Genomic DNA, 22,434 nt, shown 5'->3' with positions numbered 1-22,434 from the left:
TCCAGTGATCACATTTGATGAGATCTAACATCTCCAGTGATCACATTAGATGAAGTTTACACTTTTTTAGGACCATCTTATATAATAAAGTGGGCTATAACTTGTGTGAAGTCCTTTAGCTGGAAACATGTTGAACTCCTCATTGCTTTCGTTCATTGAGTGTAAAGAAGGTGAAGAACACTGGAAGAACCATCAACTTCTGAGAAGTTTTGGAGACTTTTGGTTGAACCTTAAAAGCACAGGCAACAATAAAAAGTCCTGGGGTAACATCTAGTAAGATCTCCATGAGGACTCTACAGTGAGGTGGGACAAGTGTAGAAGGTTTTTTTTGTCCTTCATCTTTGGAAAATAATCATCTACAAATGTTTAGGAAAGACATGGTCAGCTCAGACTCACCTTCATTGTGGTCACACTGGTGGTAGGACAATGTTATAATCCAAAACAGATTAAATCCAAAAAACAAAACTGAACTTGATCCCCCCTAGTATAAAAAGACCCCCCTACAGCAAAGGGAGAGGATTTGTGTGTAATCCCCGATGAGTGAAGCTCCAAAGCCTTTCCTCAGGTTCCTCCTGGATTTTGTTGAGATGCCACCCTGGTAGCTGTGCCCCTCCACTAGTAAATCCTTGTTTGCTGGTTAATTTGGGGTTCCTTTGCCAAGGTTGATCCGGCGACAAGTATATTCCGAAGTGGGGAGTCCCAGATTTGACCAAATATCCCCCAGAATGAAGTATGAAGCCCACCTATGCAGCCCCCAACAGTGGTGGTGGTGTTCTCAATGTGTCCATCAAAAGTGGTTAAGGGAAGACAGAACTTCAGAGCCTGGAGGAGACACTGGAGGTGGGTGACAGCACCCCTGCTCTCATCAGAAGGCGCAGACTGGGTGTCATGTCCATGGACCGGTGCAGGGTGGGCACAATCCGCTCCTCCGGAATGAAAGCACCCGGCACATGGAGCTCCCCTTTAAATGTGACGGGTGGGTCCGGGACAATCCGTGGTGGTCTCCGGTGTGCGCCCTGCTCGCTCCTCTCTCCAGCCCTCACTGTGGAAACTCCGGCAGCCAGAGCTGGGAAAAGTTCCACGGCGCGCAGGCGCACTGGGTCCCGCCTATTGCAGGCTGCAGCCCCCTACACTGGCTGCACATTGTGCTGGTAATGAGGGGTCTGTGCTGCGGCCACAGAGGGGGGCATGTTCCAGGGCCGGCAGCACGCATGGAATATTCATGAAGGGCACTCACAAAGCAGCAGGTATATGGCTTCTGGGCGACTCAGCAGGATTAACTCCTTCAGGGATGAAGAGAGCTGTCAAAAGTTTCACGTCGTGACGTCATGTTTGCATGACGTCATACACTTTTTTTCTTTGCTAATTTAATTTACGGCTTTTATTTGTCCTATTTTTGGAAATATTTCATTTAAAGGGTTGCATCGGAAACACTGATTTAATCTGAAATGTATCTATCTATTTGATGTCATCATCTAAGGCTGGTTTCATATTTGCGTTTTTTGCCGCGGGGTTTGTAACGCACATAAACGCATGCGTCGTGTTTTCCTATATTTAACCCCTTCATGACCGGGGGATTTTTCGTTTTTCCGTGTTCGTTTTTCGCTCCCCTCCTTCCCAGAGCCATAACTTTATTTTTCCGTGAATTTGGCCGTGTGAGGGCTTATTTTTTGCGGGACGAGTTGTACTTTTGAACGACATCATTGGTTTTAGCATGTCGTGTACTAGAAAACGGGAAAAAAATTCCAAGTGCGGTGAAATTGCAAAAAAAAGTGCAGTCCCACACTTGTTTTTTGTTTGGCTTTTTTGCTAGGTTCACTAAATGCTAAAACTGACTTGACATTATGATTCTCCAGGTCAGTACGAGTTCATAGACACCTAACATGACTAGGTTATTTTTTATCTAAGTGGTGAAAAAAAATTCCAAACTTTGCTAAATAAAAAAAAAAAAATTGCGCCATTTTCCGATACTCGTAGCGTCTCCATTTTTCGTGATCTGGGGTCGTTTGAGGGCTTATTTTTTGCGTGCCGAGATGACGTTTTTAATAATAGCATTTTGGTGCAGATATGTTCTTTTGATCGCCAGTTATTGCATTTTAATGCAATGTCGCGGCGACCTAAAAAACGTAATTCTGGCGTTTTGAATTTTTACTCGCTGCGCCGTTTAGCGATCAGGTTAATGCTTTTTTTTAATTGATAGATCGGGCGATTCTGAGCGCGGCGATACCAAATATGTGTAGATTTGATTTTTTTTTATTGATTTATTTTGATTGGTGCGAAAGGGGGGTGATTTAAACTTTTTTATTTTTTTCACATTTTTTTTAACTTTTTTTTTTTTTTACTTTTGCCATGCTTCAATAGCCTCCATGGGAGGCTAGAAGCAGGCACAACGCGATCGGCTCTGCTACATAGCAGCGATCTGCTGATCGCTGCTATGTAGCAGAAATGGAGGTGTGCTGTGAGCGCCGACCACAGGGTGGCGCTCACAGCCACCGGCGATCAGTAACCATAGAGGTCTCAAGGACCTCTATGGTTACAATGGAGACGCATCGCCGACCCCCGATCATGTGACGGGGGTCGGTGATGACGTCATTTCCGGCCGCCCGGCCGGAAGCGGTAGTTAAATGCCGCTGTCTGCGTTTCACAGCGGCATTTAACTAGTTAATAGGTGCGGGCAGATCGCGATTCTGCCCGCGCCTATTACGGGCACATGTCAGCTGTTCAAAACAGCTGACATGTCCCGGCTTTGGTGCGGGCTCACCGCGGAGCCCTGCATCAAAGCGGAGCTTCTGACCTCGGACGTACTATCCCGTCCGAGATCAGATAGGGGTTAACATTAAAAATGCATGCGTTTTTTTTGTTCACGTTTGGCCGCGTTTGACGACGCATGCGTCGTTTCGATGCTTGCGTCTTGGCGCGGAAATGCGACAAAATCACGTGGGTGGTAAAAATGGACACGTGGGTGGTAAAAAGGGACACATGGGTGGTAAAAACAAACACGGATGGTAAAAATGGACACACGGGTGGTAAAAACGGACACATGGATGACATAATGATAGAAAACAGCGGTGCCATTTTTTCACGCACGTGTTTTATACGATGTGTGACGGAGGCTGATAATTCCTTTGTTGTTTTGTGCTGACTTTTCAGCACAAATCAGATTTGCAAGTTGTCATTGCACGAAGGCTCCTTCCATGGTGGAAAGTAATAAAGCGTAGGGCGCCTGAGCCGAAGAGAAATCATTCAGGTTTCATCTAGAAAACTCAGACTATTTTTTTCTAACCTTCAGCCATGTGTGATCCGAGTGTCATCCGTGTCCAACTTTTTTTTACGTTTATGTGTCCGTTTTTTGCATCCATGTGCCATCCGTTTTTTTTTTTAATGTTCATGTGGATCATCCAATTTGTGGAAGAAACTAGTGCACGCTTCCATTTTCAATCAATGGGAAATACAGGTGTTATCTGAGCATGCTTGAGTCCTAACCGAGTGTCTTCGGCGCGCTTGAATAACATGTCCGAGTCCCCGCGGCTGCATGTCGACAGCCGCAACAGGTGCAGGGATTGTCTAACAAACAGGGAATCCGTGTCCGTCAAACAGCCGCGAGACATGCAGCCGCGGGGACTCGAACATATTATTCGAGCACGCCGAAGTCGCTCGGTTAGGACTCGAGCATGCTCAGATAACACCTTATCCCGGCATGTTTGCTCATCTCAAACCAAAAATCTGGTTGTGTGACCGAGTCCTGGATTTTCCTTCACCAACACAACTCGGTGCTCAGCTCTCAGTAGTTTCCTTACATCTGGTGTGAGATTACAATCCCAGCTCTGCTGCATCTGTCCAGGCTCACACATCACAAGTCAATTAGTCTCAGGTGTAAGTTGCAGTAATGAACTTGCAGCCAGCCCCCTCCCCCTTCACTTCCAGAGCCAGGACCTGGAGCCAAGTGGCTTGGCCCTGAAGTCATGCATGCAGGCAACAGGAAGGAGAGGAATCCCCGGTATCATGTCCCAGGTAGTACACCTTCCTCTGTGTGAAAGGCAAACATGGCTGCGGAGACCTGCTCCCTATCACATGGAGGCTTCCAGAGCAAACAAAGCCCAGCAGCCACAGAGCGCAGCCCTACCTGCCACAATGGGCTTTATGGCGCTCCTGGCATTATCACCCACTGACAGGAGATTGGGGTTTACTGTCCGTAATGATCACTAAAACCCACCACTGCGATGTGCTAATCAGATGAACTGCTCTTTTACCATAACGACCCTAAAGAGCCTCCCTTCACTTCCTTAGGGACCGTATTTTCGATCCGAGCGCTGTCCGTTCTAAAAAAAAAAAACGGACCGATGTTTATTCAATGGGGCAGCGCTGATGAGCGATTTTTTTATTTATTTAATTTTTTAATTCTTCCCACTGATCAAATCCACGTGCTTACTGAAATTGTATGTGTTTTGCCCATTCATGTCTATGGATGCGCCCAAAAAAAAATTAGAAAAAAAATAATGCCACAATATAACATCCAATTTCAATTCTGTAACCTAGGGCACGTGGTCTTGGAGATAAATAATTGCAGCTGGTGGAGAAAAAAAAAACTGCGCACAAAAGATGAGTGAGAAAGAAGTCGTCCTACTTTTCTGGATGAATCTCAGATTTTTTATTTTTTTTTAATTATTATACAGTTGCGTGAACTTGCCATACGAGTATGTGCTCACTTTTTGCCGAGTCCTTTTTGTTCATTTAATATTTATTTTTTTTTTGAGCAGAAACTGCATGGAAACGCTCTAAATCTTAAAAAAAAAAAAACAAAAAAAAAAAACTTGACATTTCAGTTCGGTCGCATAACCTAAAAAAACCTTTTAAAAATTAATGGAACCTTCTTTCTATATGTTTCCATAGGAAATCCATGTTGCTTTTGCCATGACATTTTTTTTTTTATTTTTTTTTTTTAGCTTTTTCTTGAGGGTTGGAAGAATGCCTGGTAGGGGGAAAAAAAAGTTTATATATATATATAATTTTTTTTTTTTTTTTTTTTTTTTTTTCACCACTTCTGAATTTATCACCCACTCCTGGTTTTAGCTTACGAATACTGATGTAAAATACTGACCAAATACTGATAGTGTGAACGTGGTCTAAAGGAGAGGGACAAAAGAAATAAAGAGCAAGGAAGCATCACTAACGTCAAAAAATTACACAGAAAACGCCATAAACCAAAATGCATTTTATATAGGTTTTTTTTTTTGTTTCATTATAGACTTTAAATAACATCCTACGTCTAAATATACAAAGAAAAACAAAAAAAAAATAATAATGCAGGAGTAAAGACTTTTTTGTGTATATATCTATAATATAACGCTGGGAGCGTCACTCTGTCCGAAGCCTCTATAGACTGCGCAAGCGCCGGCGCAGTCTGGGCCTCACAGAGCGACGCTCCCGGGAGATCGCGGTGTGCGTAAGCACTGAACGCATACAGCGATCTCCACCGGAGAGTCAGGGACCGCCAGGAGGGAGGGTAAGTATACTCACCTTTCCCGGTTCCAGCGCTGCTTGCGGCTCCGTCTCCCGGCTCCTCTGCTCCCGGCTCCGGAGGGCGCGGACTGCGCAGGCGCCGATTCCTGCTGTCGGAATCGGCGCCTGCGCAGTCCGCGCTTTCCGGCGCCATTTTCTTGAAGACACACTCCGGCTCCACTGCAGGTGTGTCTTCAAGAAAATGGCGCCGGAAAGCGCGGACTGCGCAGGCGCCGATTCCTGCTGCCGGAATCGGCGCCTGCGCAGTCCCCGCTTTCCGGCGCCATTTTCTTGAAGACATACCTGCAGTGGAGCCGGACGATAGGCGAGTATGGTATTTTTTTGTTTTTTATATGGCAGCAGCATTCGGGGGCATACACACTGGAGCGGGGGGCATATAATACAATGGTGGCGCAGGATGGGAGCAGCACATGACAGAACGGGCGCAGGATGGCAGCAGCACATGACAGAACGGGCGCAGGATGGCCACAGCACATGACAGAACGTGCGCAGGATGGCCGCAGCACATGACAGAACGGGCGCAGGATGGCAGCAGCACATGACAGAACGGGCGCAGGATGGCCGCAGCACATGACAGAACGGGCGCAGGATGGCCGCAGCACATGACAGAACGGGCGCAGGATGGCCGCAGCACATGACAGAATGGGCGCAGGATGGCCGCAGCACATGACAGAACGGGCGCAGGATGGCCGCAGCACATGACAGAACGGGCGCAGGATGGCCGCAGCACATGACAGAACGGGCGCAGGATGGCAGCAGCACATGACAGAACGGGCGCAGGATGGCAGCAGCACATGAGAGAACGGGCGCAGGATGGCAGCAGCACATGAGAGAACGGGCGCAGGATGGCAGCAGCACATGACAGAACGGGCGCAGGATGGCAGCAACACATGACAGAACGGGCGCAGGATGGCAGCAGCACATGACAGAACGGGCGCAGGATGGGAGCAGCACATGACAGAACAGGCGCAGGATGGCCGCAGCACATGACAGAACGGGGACGCAGGATGGGAGCAGCAAATGACAGGATGGGAGCAGCAAATGACAGAATGGAGGCGCAGGATGGGAGCAGCACATGACAGAACGGGTGCAGGATGGGAGCAGCAAATGACAGAATGGAGGCGCAGGATGGGAGCAGCACATGACAGAACGGGGGCGCAGGATGGGAGCAGCACATGACAGAACGGGTGCAGGATGGGAGCAGCACATGACAGAACGGGGGCGCAGGATGGGAGCAGCAAATGACAGAATGGAGGCGCAGGATGGGAGCAGCACATGACAGAACGGGGGCGCAGGATGGGAGCAGCACATGACAGGATGGGGGCGCAGGATGGAGCAGCACATACCAGGATGGAGACCATATACCAATATAAATGCTCGCCACCCGGGCGTAGAACGGGTTCAATAGCTAATATATATATATACACTTTTTAACGAAGGTGCAATTTTTCATAGCATTTTTTCACAATCTCTTTTTTTTTTTTTTTTAAGCCTTCAGTCCTATGAAGAAAAGTCTATATATGAAAAATAACAAAAAAATCCTCCATATTGAAACCATGATGCATTGCAAAAAAAAAAAAAAAAACTGCACCCAAGAAAACATCACAAAACTTCATTGTATGTTGCGTATTTTGCTCTATAGAATTTAATCCCAACATATGAACTCCTCAAAAACTCTATTTAAAAAATAAAATAAAATAAAAAAAATTGACAGGGAAAAAAACTTTTTTTTTTTTTTTTAAAGCCTTTGGAAGTTTTTACGTGTAGAAAAAAAAAAAATCTGTTCTTTTTCGCCATACAGAGCGCCCCCAAACTTGTTAGTGGATGCGTTTAGTATTGCATCTCATTTTAAATCAAGCAAATCGCCAATAAGTAAAAAAAAAAATAAATATATATTTTTTTCCTCCATAAGCAGCGCCCCTAATCTTGCTAGTGGTCGTGTCTGGTATTGCATCTAATTCTAAGTCAAGCAAATAACTAATAAGAGATATTATATATATATATATATATATATATATATATATATATATATATACTAGCTATTGAACCCGTTCTACGCCCGGGTGGCGAGCATTTATATTGGTATATGGTCTCCATCCTGGTATGTGCTGCTCCATCCTGCGCCCCCATCCTGTCATGTGCTGCTGCCATCCTGCGCCCGTTCTGTCATGTGCTGCTCCCATCCTGCGCCACCATTGTATTATATGCCCCCTGCTCCAGTGTGTATGCCCCCGAATGCTGCTGCCATATAAAAAAAAAAAAAAATACCATACTCGCCTATCGTCCGGCTCCACTGCAGGTATGTCTTCAAGAAAATGGCGCCGGAAAGCGGGGACTGCGCAGGCGCCGATTCCGGCAGCAGGAATCGGCGTCTGCGCTTTCCGGCGCCATTTTCTTGAAGACACACCTGCAGTGGAGCCGGAGTGTGTCTTCAAGAAAATGGCGCCGGAAAGCGCGGACTGCGCAGGCGCCGATTCCGGCAGCAGGAATCGGCGCCTGCGCAGTCCGCGCCCTCCGGAGCCGGGAGCAGAGGAGCCGGGAGACGGAGCCGCAAGCAGCGCTGGAACCGGGAAAGGTGAGTATACTTACCCTCCCTCCTGGCGGTCCCTGACTCTCCGGTGGAGATCGCGGTATGCGTTCAGTGCTTACGCATACCGCGATCTCCCGGGAGCGTCGCTCTGTGAGGCCCAGACTGCGCCGGCGCTTGCGCAGTCTATAGAGGCTTCTGACAGAGTGACGCTCCCAGCGTTATATTATAGATTATATATATATATATATATATATATATATATATATATATATATATATATATCTATCTCTTATTAATGATTTGCTTGATTTAGAAATAAATGCAATATCAAACATGACCACTAACAAGACTGGTGGTGCTGTTTATGGGGAAAAAGTAAATATATTATTTACTTTTTCCCCATAAACAGCACCACCAGTCTTGTTAGTGGTCATGTTTGATATTGCATTTATTTCTAAATCAAGCAAATCATTAATAATTTAAAATATATATAAAAAAATCCTTCCCTCCCCCCCCCCCCCCCCCCCCCCTTCCACCATAAACAGCGCCACCAGTCTTGCTAGTGGTCATGTCTGGTATTGCATCTCATTCTTAAACAAGCCAATAACTAAAGGTGCCCAAATGATTCAGATCGGACAGTGCGGTCTCTCGTCTGCTGCGGATCATTCTTGTTAAATTACGTCTTCACAGAGGAACTATTTATTGCCGCCATGGCTAGCCTGCAGGTGTGTCACTGAATAGCAGGTATAAAGCCGCCATTAGTAGCCTCACACAGGTTTTTATGGCCCACATACCTGGATTGGCCCCTTTAGGAAGCTGCTTGCTGTTAGGTGTTAAGGGTCATTGCTGAAATCACTAGAATTAGCAGAAAATGGCACCGATCTGTCAATGAGTGAACGACGGCTCCAATCACCTGAAATAAAACCTTCTATTGCCCCCATCCCGGGGGCCGGGGGGCACAGCTGCTCCAAGCCATAACGTCCTCAAATGTCACGGACAAACCTCAGTCCGACTCCGAAAGCTGAGACTCTGAATATTGAAATATTTGGCTTTAACAGTGATGGTTATAAGAAAGACTATGGAACTACAAGTCCCTGCAAGCCCGGCTTCCAAAAAAAAAAGCCTCTAAAACTGTGCAGTACTACAAGTCCCTGCATGCTCATCATTGCATAGATGGTGGGAGTTGTAGGCACCCTGGAGCAGGCTATCAAAAGTTTTGCACCAGATTTTTATTTATTTTTTTTATTTTTTTTTTTTTTGGGGGGGGGGGTCCAATTTAATTTTTGCCACATAGTCAGAATTCGGGCGTGATTACCGAGAGGCGTCAGATTTAGTGCAGGTTTAAGGTGCAAATTCTGGCCTAAGAAATCATAAGAGGCATAAAAAAAAAAGTGGGAAAAAAAAAACATATATATTTTTTTTTATTAGTTGGGTTCAAAGTTGTTGTTTGTTTTGTTTGAGTTTTTGGTTAAAAAAAAAACAGCTTTGCTTGGAAACTCTTCCTATTCAATCCCATTGATAATGCACTTTGCTGTTGGGATGAGGATTTTATTTTAAAATTTTTTTTTTTTTTTTTTTTTTTTTGAGGGTTTATTTCCCTGAAGAGGTTTTGAAAACAACTGGTGGAGAAAAAAAAAAGTCTGCATCACTTCCTCTTTGAAGTAAATTAAAAGGCGGCTAAAACTCTAAAACTCCTTCAGGAAAAAAAAAAAACTTCTAAACCTCTTCAGGAGCAGAAAAAAAACTCCTCCAAAAGTTCCACAAAAAACTTTTCCTGATGAGGTTTCTGCTTGAAAACCTCTACCCCCCCCCCCCCCCACCTCCAAAAAAAAAAAAGTCAGTGTGAACAAAGCCTAATGTGCCAGGATTCTCCAAAGGCTGCTGGAAGATGGGCAGCAGGAATGGTTTGCTTATTGAGGAACTACAAGTCCCTGCATGGATTTGCTGCGTTGAACTAGGTGAACTGTAGATGTCGTAGTGACATATGAGATATAAATATAGAAATAATGTGCAGACGGTCTGTAGTACTACAAGTCCCTGCATGCCTTTGCTGCAATCAACCGGGCGAACTGTTTTAGACATTGTAGTTACATAATAGACACAAATAAACAAAACAAAGTAAATAAATGTGCGAGAGACTATCAAAATAGTATGTAGTACTACAAGTCTCAGAATGCCCTGCCTGTAATTCTAAATCTACAAAGCGCATTTCATTTGAACTTCCAGGTCAGCGGTCTGTTCTTCTGCATAGAAAGCCGTAGTAGGACTACAAGTCCCATACAAGTAGGACTACAAGTCCCATACATGCCAAAAGCATCTTCGCAAACAGCTGAATTCTCACAACGGACAGGCACCTGTAACTTCTGTACATACTCTAATGTATGACATATATGGGACTTGTAGTTCTACAACATCACAATGATGATATCCCCAAAACCATATGTTGTCTACTATGGGACTTGTAGTTCTACAACATCACAATGATGATATCCCAAGATCTCTATGTAGTCTACTATGGGACTTGTAGTTCTACAACATCACAATGATGATATCCCAAGATCTCTATGTAGTCTACTATGGGACTTGTAGTTCTACAACATCACAATGATGATATCCCAAGATCTCTATGTAGTCTACTATGGGACTTGTAGTTCTACAACCTCACAATGATGATATCCCAAAAACCATAAGTAGTCTACTATGGGACTTGTAGTTCTACAACCTCACAATGATGATATCCCAAGATCTCCATGTAGTCTACTATGGGACTTGTAGTTCTACAACATCACAATGATGATATCCCAAGATCTCTATGTAGTCTACTATGGGACTTGTAGTTCTACAACATCACAATGATGATATCCCAAGATCTCTATGTAGTCTACTATGGGACTTGTAGTTCTACAACATCACAATGATGATATCCCAAGATCTCTATGTAGTCTACTATGGGACTTGTAGTTCTACAACCTCACAATGATGATATCCCAAAAACCATAAGTAGTCTACTATGGGACTTGTAGTTCTACAACCTCACAATGATGATATCCCAAGATCTCCATGTAGTCTACTATGGGACTTGTAGTTCTACAACATCACAATGATGATATCCCAAGATCTCTATGTAGTCTACTATGGGACTTGTAGTTCTACAACATCACAATGATGATATCCCAAAAACCATAAGTAGTCCACTGTGGGACTTGTAGTTCTACAACATCACAATGATGATATCCCAAGATCTCTATGTAGTCTACTATGGGACTTGTAGTTCTACAACATCACAATGATGATATCCCAAGATCTCTATGTAGTCTACTATGGGAGTTGTAGTTCTACAACATCACAATGATGATATCCCAAGACCTCTATGTAGTCTACTATGGGACTTGTAGTTCTACAACATCACAATGATGATATCCCAAGATCTCCATGTAGTCTACTATGGGACTTGTAGTTCTACAACCTCACAATGATGATATCCCAAGATCTCCATGTAGTCTACTATGGGACTTGTAGTTCTACAACATCACAATGATGATATCCCAAGACCTCTATGTAGTCCACTATGGGACTTGTAGTTCTACAACATCACAATGATGATATCCCAAGACCTCTATGTAATCTACTATGGGACTTGTGGTTCTTCTGCTGGTACGGTGCTAACAGCCTATGAAAAGTTCAGCCGAACTACATTTCTTCTGTATAAACTACAATCTAGTACAAGATGGTAAAACCCAGGAGACTATTCAAGCTGTTGTGGAACTATAAGTCCCAGCATGGCACAGTATTCACTAATTGGATGGCTATAAAGACGATAAAGTAGTAATGTGAGAAAGCGTTTCGGGCAATAATCGTGCTGTAGAGGAGGCGGCGATGTACTTACTGAGCAGGCGGCAGCAGCGAGTGTCAGCGGTGATGGGAGTGCAGCCAGTTATCTGTGGGCTCTGTCCTGGAACAACTGGGCAGAGGCTCCGACTAATTACAACATGTGGGAATAAGACCGGCAGGTAAAATCCTCCAAGACGTCCAAACGAGGTCTCCGAAATGGAATTTTGCTTTCCTGCAAAGTATTAGGCTTGTATTATAGTGACCTATCAGTATTATTCACTCTGCCCCCTCTGTAAAGTGATGAACCACAAATAATGTCCCGCTGGTCCCCAATCACTAGTAACTAGTGCTGGGATAAAGTGTTATCTGAGCATGCTCGGGTCCTAACTGAGTGACTTTGACATGTTCGTGTCCCCGCGGCTGTTCGACAAGCAATCCCTGCATGTGTTGTGGCTGTTGAACAGCCATGAGACATGCAGCCGCGGGGACTCAAACATATAATTCCAGCATGCTGAAGGCACTCGTTTAGGACCCGAGCATGCTCAGATAACACCTTATCCCAGCACATTAGCTTGTCACTAGTAATAATCTTTACGGATCGCTGTATCCCATTGTGTGATCACTTGGCAAAGAGAAGATAATAGACTCTCTAATGAACAGGTCAATGCAACAGCAATGAACGGTATCTGTGAGTAATAATTGTGCACAGGAAAGTATAAAAGTGCTGTAGGGAAAAGGATGAGTGGTTATTATAGCACATCGAGAACGATGGTGATGTCACAAGTCTCCAATTATACTACACAGATCGGGAGGGGGCTGAGAGAACTACAAGTACTAATGTATCAGTTGCATTAGAAATTTTTAGCGACATATTTGAGTTTAAGGACTTTTCCAGGATCAGGAGAGATCCAGACCGGCAGCTGTGGTATTGCCGAATATATGGGAAAGCTCAGTGGTCTAACGTGAATCTTGTGGGCCCCAATGCAAAAGCTCCAGCGGGGCTTTAAATGATTGCAAGTCTTTTTAAAGGGAATCTATTAGCAGTTTTTTTGCAGCCTGATGTAGGCAAATAGAAGCTGAATCCAACGATGTATCACTTAGATTACTGGGTGCTGCCGTTCTGACACAATCGGAGCTTTTAGATTTGGCAATACAGCAGAGCTGAGGAAGCTAGCCCCGCCCACACCAGGCTCTGTATATACAATGTCCATAGACGGTGAGCTGCCTATCACAGGAGGGGGCGGAGTCAGACCAGGAAGTGCACTGCTCTAGTCCAGCAATGATAAGTTCCAGGTGCTAGAACAATCATTGCAGCTAACGACACCCAAAGCTTGATAAGAGGCATCTCTGAACTCTGTATATTAACCCCTAATGCATGTTGTCTTCAGGCTGTTTATTTTACTGTTTTGCCTTTCTGATCCTGAGCTATGGCCTTCTCTTCCCTTCCCAGCTGGGTGAGGTTCTCAAGAAAGCTCCCACGGAGAAGCGTTGAGTTCGCCCACTTCGCTAAAAAGACTAGGCTTGCACACAGGGAAGAGGGGGCCATATCTCAGGAACGCAGAGGCGCAGGAACAAAAGAAAAACAACGCCAGATTCAGTAGGAAAACAGGATTTATACCATGTAAAAAAATACAAAAACCGGTTTATGGTAAGTGACAGGTAATGAATTAAACATTAATGGAATCCTACTGGCAAAACTGATACTTGACAGGGTGTCTGACCATGATACAGGGATTCAGAGAGCACAGAAGTGAGGATACCTGTGTAAAGCACCATCCCCATTGGGCACTTCACTAAGCATCACCCAGTGTATGAGACCACTACCCTGAAAAACCAATAGCCACCCCCGGTGTCTATATTGAAACCACCACCTTGGGCACTATTGGGGCTCGCGCAGACGACCCCGTCTTTGGTGTGATTGTGATCCAACAAATCATCAAATAGCACTCAAGTTTGTGGAAAACATCGGACTGCACTCGGATGACATCTGAGTGCAGTCAGTTTTTCATGGACTGACCAAATGGGGGAGATGTATATATCTATATCCCTCCTTATGTACTCGTGTGCCTTGTTATCTGCTCATGTTTAATGTTTGTCTATATTTGCCCCGTATTCACATGTAAAGTGCCATGGAATATATGGCGCTATAAAAATGTATAATAATAAAATAAATATATAGATATAGATATTTTTTTTTTTTTTCCCATCTTCTCCACATTTGATCACACTCTGATCATAGTTTGATCCGTGAGTGATTAGAATAATCTAGCAGATTTCCTCGGAGGAGAGAACACACACTGGTGACCCTCAGAGCGTGTAAATAACGTAGGCGCAGGGTTTGTTCCAAAAACACAAGATCCGTGCCAGCTGAACATGGTGAGGATGGGTTGTTTTTTTTTTTTTTTTTCAGCCTCAGAATGTAAGCGATTGCTTTAAAATGGAAAAGGAATTACAATTAAACTTTTTTTTTTTTTCATTATTTATTTCCCTGGTTGGCTTAACTGTAGTCAGTGGTTTCGATAAGTGATGATTAAGCCCTGACCCACCCGTCGGTGACTGCCCAAAACGATAATGAGTTCAGTGTGCAGACGTCGTCCTCTCCATATAAGGACCCATCTCTCCGTCACGTCTTCGGAGAGTGATTCATGGTCTCAGGACATAACAAGACAATGAGGACACTCCTGAAGCCTGTGGTTATTCAGATCATGGATCTAATGGAAGTAAAGCCATGACCCCATCTTATTACCCAGGCTGTCAATGACCTGACCGCACAGGTGCTGCCGACTGGCACCAGAACGTCCCCGTCGGCCATTGTCTAGGGCAGGAACCCATCAGATTCCATCACATCTGGTAAACTCAGCCTTTATCATGATGTTCTAGGCCAATTCTGAGAAACATCTGCATGGCTACACATGGTCCTTGGGAGGGGCGGAGAGCGGGAACCAGATAAAAACTGTAAGCGGGTGCGGGCAGGACATCTGGCGCTATATTTTGTGCCTATTTTGAACAGCCCTTGTCATATTTGTTTTGTTCCAGTGCAAGCTAGAAAGTCAATGGTGAAATCTGTAGAGTTCGATTGGAAGTGAAAATTACAGCTCGCGAGACCCTTCAAAGGAATGAAGTCCACATATCATCGACCTTCTTGGCACTTGACCCCTGTAATTTCCTGCCAAAAATGGTAACTATTTTTTTTTTTCTGCATATCGTAGACTTTGTAGGAAAAGACTGAAATTCTATTTGCTACCTCTTAGTACAACCCCGGGCAAGAATGATGGAATCGCCGGCCTTGGAGGATGTTCATTCTGTTGTTAAATTTTGTAGAAAAAAAATCAGATCAGACATGGCACAAAACTAAAGTCATTTCAGATGACAACTTTCTGGCTTTAAGAAACACTAAAAGAAATCAAGAACAAAAAATGTGGTAGTCAGTAATTTACTTTTTTTTTAACCAAGCATAGGGGAAAAATTATTAATAATATCACTCAATTCTGAGGAAAAAATTATAGAATCATGAAAAACAAACATTATTTTGTCGCACCACCTCTGGCTTTTCTAACAGCTTGCAGTCTCGGAGGCCTGGACTAATGAGGGTCACACAGGACTCTTCATCAATCTGGCTCCATCGTTCTCTGATTGCTGTCCCCAGATCAGCTTTGCAGGTTGGATTCTTGTCATGGACCATTTTCTTCAACTTCCACCAAAGATTTTCAATTGGATTGAGATCCGGACTATTTGCAGCCATGACATTGACCTTATGTGTCTTTTTTTCAAGGAATGTTTGCACAGTTTTTGCTCTATGGCAGGATGCATTATCATCTTGAAAAATGATTTCATCATCCCCAAACATCCTTTCAATTGATGGGATAAGAAAAGTGTCCAAAATATTAACATAAACTTGTTCATTTATTGAAGATGTAATGACAGCCATCTCCCCAGTGCCTTTACCTGACATGCAGCCCCATACCATCAATGACTGTGGAAATGTGCATGCTCTCTTCAGGCAGTCATCTTTATAAATCTCATTGGAACGGGACCAAACAAAAGTTCCAGCATCATCACCTTGCCCAATGCAGATTCGCGATTCATCACTGAATGTGACTTTCATCCAGTCATCCACGGTCCACGATTGCTTTTCCTTAGCCCATTGTAACCTTGTTTTTTTCTGTTTAGGTGTTAATGATGGCTTTCGTTTAGCTTTTCTGTATGTAAATCCCATTTCCTTTAGGTGGTTTCTTACACTTCGGTCACAGAAGTTGACTCCAGTTTCCTCCCATTCGTTCCTCATTTGTTTTGTTGTGCATTTCCTGTTTTGGAGACATATTGCTTTAGGTTTCCGGTCTTGACGCTTTGATGTCTTCCTTGATCTACCAGTATGTTTGCCTTTAACAACCTTCCCATATTGTTTGCATTTGGTCCAGATTTTAGACACAGCTGACTGTGAACAACCAACATCATATGCAACATTGTCTGATGATTTATCCTCCTTTGTTTCAATTGACATCTCTCGTGTTGGAGCCATGATTCATGTCAGTCCACTTGGTGCAACAGCTCTCCAAGGTGTGATCACTCCTTTTTTAGATGTAGACTAACGAGCAGATCTAATTTGATGCAGGTGTTATTTTTGGGTATGAAAACTTGCAGGGTGATTCCATAATTATCTCCTCAGAATTGAATGAGTCCATCATTTTTCCCTTATGCTTGGTTAAAAAAAAGTAACCATTACTGACTACCACATTTTTTTTGTTCTTGACTTTTTTAGGTGGCTCAGAGGTTGTAATAGCATGTGACTCCTGGAAACTAAGGCTATGTGCACACGTTGCAGATTTGCGGTGTACAGTACCATGCAAACTTATGGAAAATCAAATCTGCAGTGCCCATGGTGTGGAAAATACAGCGCGGAAATGCGGCATTGTATTTTCCGCAGCATGTCCATTCTTTTCCGCAGCATGTCCATTCTTTGTGCGGATTCCGCAGCGTTTTACTCCTGCTCCTCAATAAGAATCTGCAGGTGTGAAATCCGTGGGTAATTTGCAGGTAAAACGCAGTGCATTTTACTTGCGGATTTTTCAAAAACAGTGCAGAAATATCCGCACACGAATCCGCAACGTGGACACATAGCCTAAAGGGGGGGGGGGGAAAGTCCTAGTGGCACCCATGGGGATGGCAATGCAATCAATACATCTTCTTCCCCACCTTTTGTCTTGGTTCCTCTTGGCACATGATGACGGCTTGATCATGATTTTGCAATATTCTGTCTGAAGATGTGTATGCTATACGTGGCTGTACTATCTTGGTCGAAATTGTTGGCACCGTTGAAATTGTTCCAAAAAATGTAAGTAGTTCTCCCAGAAAACTATTGTAATTACACATGTTTTGCTACACACATGTTTATTTCCTTTGTGTGTATTGGAACAAGACAAAAAAAAAATAGCTTGAAATTATGTCCAATTTGCCAACACGAAAAATGGACCAGAATAAATTTCCAAAATTGTAGGCAAACAACTTTGTTTTGAGCATGTGATACTCATTCAAACTCACCTGTGGCAAGTAACAGGTGTGGGCAATATGAAAATAACATCTGAAACCAGATATAAAGGAGGGGGGGAGGAGTTGACTCAATTTGTGTGTGTTTGAAGTTGTTTACCTACAATTTTGGAAAGGTGCCAACGATTTATTCTGGTCCATTTTTCGTGTTAGTTTGAAATTCTGTCCAATTTGCCTTTTTTCTTTTTTTTTTTGCGTTGTTCCAATACACACAAAGGAAACAATCGTGTGTATAGCAAAACAACATGTGTAATTGCAATATTTTCGGGGGAGAAATACTTCATTTTACGGAACAATTTTAACACTAGAAGTCCCAGAAATTTCAAGCTCCAAAGGTAGAAATGTTAAATGACCCCTCTCTGGGACTTCTAGTGTTAAGGCTATGTGCACACTTTGCGGATTCCACTTCGGAATTTTCTGCAGCGGAATTCCAAAATTCGCAGTGAAAACCCGTTGCTGTTTTTACTGCGGATTTATCGCGGTTTTTACTGCCGTTTCTTCTGCGGATTTTCATCTGCAGTTTCCTATTGGAGCAGGTGAAAATCCGCAGAAAAGAAGTGACATGCTGCGGAATGTAATCCGCTGCGTTTCCGCGCGTTTTTTTCCGCAGCATGTGCATAGCGTTTTTTGTTTCCCATAGGTTTACATTGTACTGTAGACTCAGGGGAAACTGCTGCAGATCCGCAGTGGTCAAATCAGCTGCAGATCCGCAGCAAAATCCGCAAAGTGTGCACATAGCCTCAGGGTGCCAACACTTTTGGCCATGGCTGTATATAGTGTTTATAATGTGCACAGCAGTCTGTGAAGTATTTTGCTAGCTAGTCACAATAATATTCAGATTTTGAGAAATTAAACTTGGATGGACATGTTGGTAATAGCTGGCAAGTGATGGAAGTAGGTACTTCAAATATTGCCTCTGGTGTGACTTTTGATCCTTTTTTTTTTTTTGCCCTGCTTTGCTTTCTAGTTTCTGTTGAGGATACACTTTTGGAGAGTATTTTTTTTTTTTTTCTTGGGATTTATATTTAGGGCTAAAAAAAAAAAATCAATTTTTGCAATTGGGTTTAGCTGCGTTTCCTTCTACCGTCTCTGTTGCGCTGTTTTCTTACTGGACACAGAATGAGTTAACCAAGAACTTTGGGAGCGTTTGTACTCCTTCGCCCTTTTTCTGCGCTCCATCAGCCGATGTATGAGCAGAGACCACATCAGAGTTGAACGTACGGGGAAACAGAGTCTGTAATGGCCGAGAAAGCTCCTTTACCTGACGTTGTGCAACATAGCGGCTTTCAATCAAGCAGGAAGAGGTGGTGGTGGGCGAGCAGTAGAGCTGGAGTGACAGAGGCTGCAGGGCTACAAATAAATTTTCATCTTTTCCTTGCATAATTCAAACTTTGATATCTCAGTAATGGAGGATCGGACTGGCCATGTAAAGGTATTGCTGGACTGGTCCTTGAAAGAGCTACATGTGCATATCAATACTTTAGAGATTAAAATCCTGCTGACAATTTCTCTTTAAAGGAGTCCTATAGTTTTTAGTGTCCCATAGGGTAGTATCCAAATAGGGTGGAGCTTTTTAAAATGATCCTTATTCCGGTACCACCTGTATACATTGCTATTGAAATCCTTGTAGGATCTGTTATATTCTCCCTTACATCCAAGCTTTGTGAACACAGCAGCTAATCATTAATATATGCAATACATATTGCACAATCTGTTGCTTTTAAAAAAGCAAAAAAACTGCTCATAGATTTATCATTTACAGAGGATAACATTGGGCTTTCTCCAATAGGAATGTATCAAAGGTCAGCGGCATCGGGAAAATATTAGACTTCTAAAATATGAAGATACAAGATTAAAAATGAGTATCTATAAAGCTCATTGATATCCAATGATAGTTATCCCTAAAACAAGATTTTAGTAAAGATATAGATAGGAAATGGTTAAATTGGTCCTCCTAAAAATAAGCTTAACACTTGTCCCTAAAGATCAGCCGTACAACTTGGCAGTGAGTGTTTGATTCTCCTACAGCTCCTCCGCAGGTGAAACCGGGTATAACACTCTTTTCATTGACCTAATGCCCTATCCATGTAATGCATGAATGTGACTGGTCCTCCAAAGTGTGGGTTGGTCTTTATATCCATTCCCAACGCTGACTAAATGAGTTTATAACTGGGTGGTCTTATAATATGCTAAATATAAAAGTGGATTTTCCAAACCAGACAACCCCTATAAAGACAATTCTGGTCAGAATTGAGATTAGTTTATAAATCCGCGACTGCATTCTGGTAGTTTATGAAGGATCACTATAATTTATTAATGTCAGAGGCAGAACTTGAAGCTTTAAGGAACCCAGTGTGAAAATATATTACAGATCATATCTTAAATGAACACTTTTAATGACAAAAAGTGTCAATAGATCTATTAGGCCTGATGAGGCTGGCATACTTACTGAGATAATCAGTGTCAAAATAACTAAATATAATACTTTGTGAATGTTTATGAATGTTTAAACTTGATGTCTGCCCATCTATCCTGATTGGCTGCTCCTCACTGTCACCCCTTCTCTTCTCTTTTTTTTTTTTTTTTTCTGGTGTTGTCTCCTTTCATCTAGACTGATTGATGACTTCACAGTGTCCATCCTCCTTGTTGTTTCTGAATATTTGCCTATTTAGATCTATTAACAGCACCTCCGCTTTCCTCCTCGCTGCTGCTGGATCTCCACATCTCCACCCACCTGTCCCGATTGTCAGTTCCTCAGTGTCCCTCCTCCCTGCTGCTGCTGAGATCTCTCACTGCTCAGTACAATCTATTACTATCAGTCAGTTGAGACTGAATACACTTGAACTCAGAGCACTCTAACTCCTCAACTGGACCAATAAAATGCTCATATTAATGTAAAGATTGTACAGTCACTCAGACCAGGATTTTCAAAGTACACAAACCTCATCATCACATTTTAATAACAAATGGAGTATATATTGTAAAGTGTGCTGACAGATCTACTATAAGGTTTATCATGATTTGCACCTTGTTTATTTGGTGTCAAGTAGGTCAAATAGGTATATTCCTATTAGGTATATACTCACCCTCGGACGCGCCCTGCTTCTTTCCGGCAGCCTTCCTTCCTTAGAATCAGCGCTTGAAGGACCTTCGGTGACGTCGCGGCTTGTGATTGGTCGCGCGACCATTCACAAGCCGCGACGTCATCTAAGGCCCTTCAAGCGCTGATTCTAAGGAAGGAAGGCTGCCGGTGAGAACCAGAGCGCATCAGAGGGTGAGTATAGCAACATTTTTTATTTTAATTCTTTATTTTACACTTAAATATGGATTCCGATACCGATTTCCGATATTGCAAACATATCGGAACTCGGGATCGGAATTCCGATACCAGATTCAGAAGATCGCCGATCTCATGGCCGACCCCACACAGGGGTCGGGTCGGGTTTCATGAAACCCGACTTTGCCAAAAGTCGGCGACTTCTGAAAATGGCCGACCCGTTTCCCTCAACCCTACTGATGACAAAAGGTTGCAAAGTATGGTTCCGACATATAATTTGTGACTGCCCACTATCAAGTGTCAAGAGAATGGAGTAAAGTTACTCGGAGAGATCCTGGTTTCCAACAATCTGACATATTTACCATTACTTATGATGAGAAATTAGTGCAAAGATGTAGAAATAAATGTATTTACTTTCTTTTATGGCCGCCATTAATTTCCGCAGCACTTTAGACATCACCGTCGCTGTCCACATAGGGAATTTAGATTGTAAGCCTCAATGTGTATTTCTTTGGAGATGTGAAACCTCAGTCTTGGTAAATCTTCGCTCTTCAGTGGTGCCCGGACGGGAAGGAGTTAATGGCGTTCCAATAAAATAGTAGAAAACAATGGAAGCGCCTTTAGCCTCCAGTCTTTGTTCCAGACCTGATTCATATTATAAAACTCTGGTGCCCAGTCCGCACATATTGCTTCTTTTAATATATTTACAGTTCGGGCTATGATGTCTGCCTTTCCAAAGTTACTTTTTATCCAGGAATTTCATAAGTAAGATAAAGCGCAGTTCTTGGCAAACACAACATTTTCTCTTTTTTTTTTTTTTTTTTTTTTCATATGCTTTGTAGGGTCTTAATACAATTAGTAAATTAGTAGTAGATAACTTGGGAGGGAAAGTGTTACTACAATGGGACACCATTAGTGGATAATTTTTTGGAGTGTCTCGATTTCTCCCTCGGTTCTCTATCGGTAGATCGTTCTGGTGTCAGGCGTTTGTCGCTATTAATTAAATTCTGATGCTTCACATCCAGGAAATGAAAAGTTGCTAAAACTTCGTCATGGTCAACTCGAGGCAGCCAAAAACCGCACAACGCATATCATCATTTTCTGTGAGCTCAGAATTGTAATTAGCCAACCACCTCGTCTTCAAGGCTATTGTACTACTGCAATACGTCATCTTCACTAAAGAAACTAAAGGTATAGTTAAATGCTGATGACCGCTGCTGTTAAGATGGAAGCCTTGGGGACTGCCTTCCCCCTGATTGTATCCGCAGGTCTTCTTTTGATCAGCTGGCCAGGCGCAATGCCACATGTATGTCATGGCGCAAGAATGACCTCTCGTCAGGCCAACGTCTCAAATGAAGAGCTGCAAATATTGCGAGGTTGGAGGAGCTAAGGGCTTCCATCCAGTGGCCGCAGGTTACTGATGTGGCCGACGGGCCGACCCCTGAAAATTGATTCACGTCAGCCCTAAAGATCGATGATCATTTATATCAGGGGTGGGGAATCTTTGTGGATTTGGATATTTATATGATCCCTGGAGGCCGTACAAATTGCACGCTACCTCCACCCACAAAGTACATCATGGTTCTGGCACTGGTGTCCGGACGTAATCTGTCATTACACTCCCTCAGTGTTCAGTAGGGAGTGCTGCTTGCGTATGCTCACAGAGCAAGAAGAAATTAATGGGTCGACGGCTGTCAAAATACAGTTGCCGACCCAGGCGCTGCGGTCCATG

General features: G+C 43.3%; 1 protein-coding gene and 1 long non-coding RNA gene across 2 annotated transcripts in view; one reads left to right on the top strand and one right to left on the bottom strand.

Moving 5' to 3' along the window:
• WNT5A (Wnt family member 5A) overlaps positions 1–1,046 on the bottom strand; it is a 46,609-nt gene extending 45,563 nt beyond the window's left edge. The window contains exon 1 of the mRNA XM_069736698.1: positions 397–1,046. Coding sequence (XP_069592799.1) covers positions 397–402 — 6 coding nt within the window. The 5' untranslated portion in view covers positions 403–1,046. The remainder of the gene's footprint in view (positions 1–396) is intronic.
• Positions 1,047–14,928: 13,882 nt separating this feature from the next.
• LOC138647595 (uncharacterized) overlaps positions 14,929–22,434 on the top strand; it is a 358,128-nt gene continuing 350,622 nt past the window's right edge. Inside the window, exon 1 of the long non-coding RNA XR_011315006.1 lies at positions 14,929–15,059. This is a non-coding gene — a long non-coding RNA (uncharacterized lncRNA). The remainder of the gene's footprint in view (positions 15,060–22,434) is intronic.

This window comes from Ranitomeya imitator, chromosome 8 (assembly GCF_032444005.1).
Source record: "Ranitomeya imitator isolate aRanImi1 chromosome 8, aRanImi1.pri, whole genome shotgun sequence".
NCBI lineage: Eukaryota > Metazoa > Chordata > Amphibia > Anura > Dendrobatidae > Ranitomeya > Ranitomeya imitator.
Note: the sequence above shows the minus strand (reverse complement) of the source record. Positions and strands in the feature narration are given on the sequence as shown.